The following is a 4,107-nucleotide window of genomic DNA, read 5'->3' on the forward strand; positions in this document are numbered from 1 at the left end:
ATCTGTGCATATAGAACTCCAAAGATTTATACTCCTGATTTCTATTGTCTTTTCTCTGCGTTCTTCAGGTTCTCCCTTTTACTGTCCATGTTTTGGAATAAGCTCAGTCTCTTGTTTACCATGCTTTCATTCTTCAGGTGCATTCCTCTTGCCACCTGCCACTCTACATCGATTTCTTGCTAATTGGAGATGTGTCAACATCGATTTATTTGGATTTCCCACTAACATTTCCATCAATCAATCTTTGCAGAGTCCTTCAAAATTGGATAACCAGCAAACTCTTCCATGTTGAATTTTCATAAATGCTTGAGAACATTTCTGCAGCCTGCTCAATAATGCTCGATAATGGATAACCAGCAAACTCTTCCATGGAGTATATTTTATCACTTTAACTAAGAGGAACGCCATCCGAAACTTATTGAAGCTTGAATGTTCTTTATACTGGGCATTTCTGAATGTTATTTATACTGGGCATACTCTGCCACTCATATGAATTATCATTATGCCATATATCATTCACAATCACAGCTACAATGGATCGAAAACAGTGTCTTTTCTTTCTGCGGCACCAAACCAATCTCTCCCACACCTATTATTCAAGCAACAACTGCCAGCTAAGTGGTACAATAATTCCTCAGGTTTATCATGCATACAAGTTGTCCGCTATGTCTTCTTCTCGGACCAAGCTCGGCATTCACATAGCAGGAGCGTCAGAATAGTTCTGAAGTTGACAAGCAAAAGCAGTTGCTTCCCAGTTATACTGGAAACCTGTTAGTTAAATTCACTGGTTAGTAATATAAAAAATCATCATCTTGTCAAGCATGAAAAAAGCTACACATAAATACATAATGTGAAAAGGTAAAAAGACATATAGACCAGAAGACCTCACAGTGCTACATCTTTTTTTCTGAAACACAACAGCCAACTGTGTGCTGTCTTGTATTAGATGGAACCGTACAGTATCTCCTCTGTTCCAAGTTATAAGGCGTTTTGGTAGGCTAAAATAGAGTGCCACAACATCTTATATTTTGGAACGGAGGTCATAATAATTTAGGAACATTGTGTTTGTTAGTGTTTCATAAACTTCATTTCTTTTAAAAAAAAACTTGTGTTTCATAGACTTTGAGAAGACAGGAAATGCTTTGCCTGTATTTTAGAACAGCAAGTTCCAAAGCCAATTTCCTTTCTAGGACATATGAGTTTGAAGGTGGGTAGGCAGGTTATTTTCTAGCAAGTACGGAAATGAGGTCTTCTAAAATCAACAGTGGCAACAGATAAAAGGACATTGCTAGTTATTATAGAGCAAAGTTTGATAAGGAGCAAGTTTTTCCACTGCCGCCTCTTAATTTATAGGTGTTCATTCTACTGTGTAAATGGCACCAATGGAACACACCATCCCATACTATGATGCAAAATATATCAAATATATACTCAGAACTATTTCATTGACTAAAATGGATAATTATTATGTGAAAGAATCCATACCTATTTCTGGATCTTATTAAAACTTGGAATGATCCATATGGGGATAGGCCAATTCAACCAAGGTTGGGGAGATACTACATCATAAGAACATTCATCCTCCAAATTAAATATTCCAACATCCCGACGGATCTCGTGTCCATCCATCAGCAAGTACTCATCGTCATCGGTAAAATAGACATGGTTTGGCAGCAGCCTTGGGTAGTCCTTTGTGGAAAGGCAATAGGTACAGTTGTGGCCGATAAACAATGCATCATCCCCCAAGGTTGGCACATGAACTATCTGCTGGCTGTCAAGGTCAGCCTTGTATATGTCAACACGAGTTGTATGTATCCCTTTTTGCTCACCGCTTGTGCTCTTGGTTATCCTCCATACTTGCAGCACATCACCAGATGATGTCTTTGCTATGTAAGCATTATATGCACTGAATGGCGAGGTGTCTTTGAAGATCATTTCGGGCACCGCACAAGAGCCTTCAATGGCATAACGATGGATCCCGCCTAGGCGATTCATCGCGTAGAGCGCACCATCGTCGCCAAATATGCAATCGGAGTACTCGGGTGGTTCACGGGGCAAGGAAGGGACCCAGTGCCATTTCTCATCGCCGATTCTCGCAAAGGAGATATCCCTATAGGGATTGTGAATCACCACGACCGTGCAGTCCCCCATGGAAGGATCGCAGGACAGTACTGCCTTGAGATATAGGACTCCCCGGAGCTCGTCCACCGCGTAGGGCAGCGGGTCCTCGTCGTAGAAAGAAAGATCGTACCTTTGGAGGTTGCCGGCGGGGTCGAAGACAGGGCTTACCTTCTCGATGGTGCCGACAGAGGGGAGCGCGACCTGCTCGCCCGTGGCCGGGTTGAGGAGGTGGAGATCGGAGCGGGCGTCGGCGGTGACGAGCCACCCGTGCGAGGAGCCGACGATGTTGCGCTCCCCGATGGGAGGGTCCGGGAGGCGCGCCCTGTAGGCCTTCTTGTCGGCGAGGCTGAGGAGCTCGGCGGCGCGGGTGCCGCCGGCGGCGGTGGTGTGGAATAGGCACGGGGTTTGGGGGCGGCTGTAGATCCCAAGGTGGCGGAGGGCGCGAGAGATGGAGCGCCAGGAAACACATACATCGGCGGCGCTGAACAGGTCCGGGAACTCCAGCCTGCCGAGGACAGTGGTGAGGATGTCGGATGGCAGCTTGGACCAGTCGGGGCCGGCTGCCGTCGATTCCTCCATTGGACACGGATCTGGTGAGACACGGGATCAAGTAAAAGTCTAAGTTATATATGGCGGCGATGCAGGGGAGCACATCGCCGCCGGTGGCCGGTGCTTCCCTGTTGGAGTAGGAGTAGGAGTGGGTTTCTCGCTTCCAGTTGGATTAGAACATGTCTGTAGTGTCTCTAAACCTTCAAAATAACTGTTTTTTTTAGGGTTAAGGCCAAAACGAAAGCGCGAAACAGAACCCTCACACCCTTAAACCCTTAGAAAAAATTAAATGCTAAACCCTCAAATCCCCATTCGATCTGGACAAGTGCAGGTCCAGAGCTAAAACTGAAGGTGCCTTCATTTGGATCAACGCGCGCGTTCTTCCCTGAAATTTCACCCGTGCCTCCTCCTCCCACGCTCCTCTGCTCGACCCAGGCCGCCGCTGCTGCCCCGATTCGCCGTCCTCCGAGCTCGCCCCGCCACCCCGACTCGCCGTCAGCCCCGCTGCCTCGCCCTCCGCCCCGATTCGGCCGTGCCGCCTCCGACCCCGCCCGCGACGCGTCCGCCTCCGCCTCTGGTCGCCCCGCCGCCTCCTCCTCTGGTCCGCCTCTCCCGCCCCGACCCCGACGCGTCCACCTCCGCCCCGGCCTCCAATGGTAAAGCTTCATCAATTTGTTGTGTGTTTTCGTTTTTTGGTTCATTTAGATTAAATGTATGTGTCTTGGTATTTTAGATGGATGAGAACATGGAAAATTCGATGTCCGACAGTACCGATTGGTCATCGTCGGATGATTCGGACATCGAAGAGCTGCTCGAAGACGATGACATCGATATGACGGTTGCTCTCGTCGCCGTGAAGGAGATTCAAGACCGCTCGATGCTGCTTGATCGGAGGCAGGGGTCGAAGATGGGTCGCATTTGCATCCCTAGGAACCGCGCTCTCGGCACAACCAACTCATGCAAGACTATTTTGCAGAGGTACCAACATATGCACCCCGCATCTTCCGTAGAAGGTACCGAATGCGCCGCGACTTGTTTGTGAAAATAGTGAAATATTGCGAGGCCAACTCAAACTATTTCAAGCGGCGTACAAACGCAGCCGGCACCATGGGATTTAGTGCATTTCAGAAGATATCAGCGGCAATGCGGGTGATCGCCTATGGCATACCCACGGACTATACGGACGAGTATCTTCGCATTGACCAAGATACAACCACGGAGTCTGTGCATAAGTTTGCCAAGATGATCATCCGTTTGTATGGTAATTGGTATCTTCGAGCTCCGAACGAGGATGACACAAAGAGATTGATGGAGATGAATGAAAAAACGGGATGGCCGGGCATGCATGGTAGTCTAGATTGCATGCATTGGACATGGAAAAATTTCCCAAAGGCATGGCATGGAATGTATTGCGGTAAAAACCGTGATGCTACCATT

At 48.0% G+C, this 4,107-nt stretch overlaps 1 protein-coding gene across 1 annotated transcript; it reads right to left on the reverse strand.

Annotated features, from left to right (window-relative positions):
- Nucleotides 1-1,485: 1,485 nt before the first annotated feature.
- LOC124672280 (putative F-box protein At2g33200) lies at nucleotides 1,486-2,793 on the reverse strand. The gene has a single exon (XM_047208537.1). It carries the CDS (start codon nucleotides 2,698-2,700, stop codon nucleotides 1,486-1,488), a length of 1,215 nt encoding a protein of 404 aa, XP_047064493.1. The 5' UTR covers nucleotides 2,701-2,793.
- Nucleotides 2,794-4,107: the final 1,314 nt, after the last annotated feature.

This window comes from Lolium rigidum, chromosome 7, assembly GCF_022539505.1.
Source record: "Lolium rigidum isolate FL_2022 chromosome 7, APGP_CSIRO_Lrig_0.1, whole genome shotgun sequence".
Taxonomy (NCBI): Eukaryota; Viridiplantae; Streptophyta; class Magnoliopsida; order Poales; family Poaceae; genus Lolium; species Lolium rigidum.

What these genes read in the sequence shown, in the direction of transcription:
- LOC124672280 (XM_047208537.1), bottom strand. Translation starts at nt 2,700, where the DNA reads ATGGAGGAATCGACGGCAGCCGGCCCCGACTGGTCCAAGCTGCCATCC.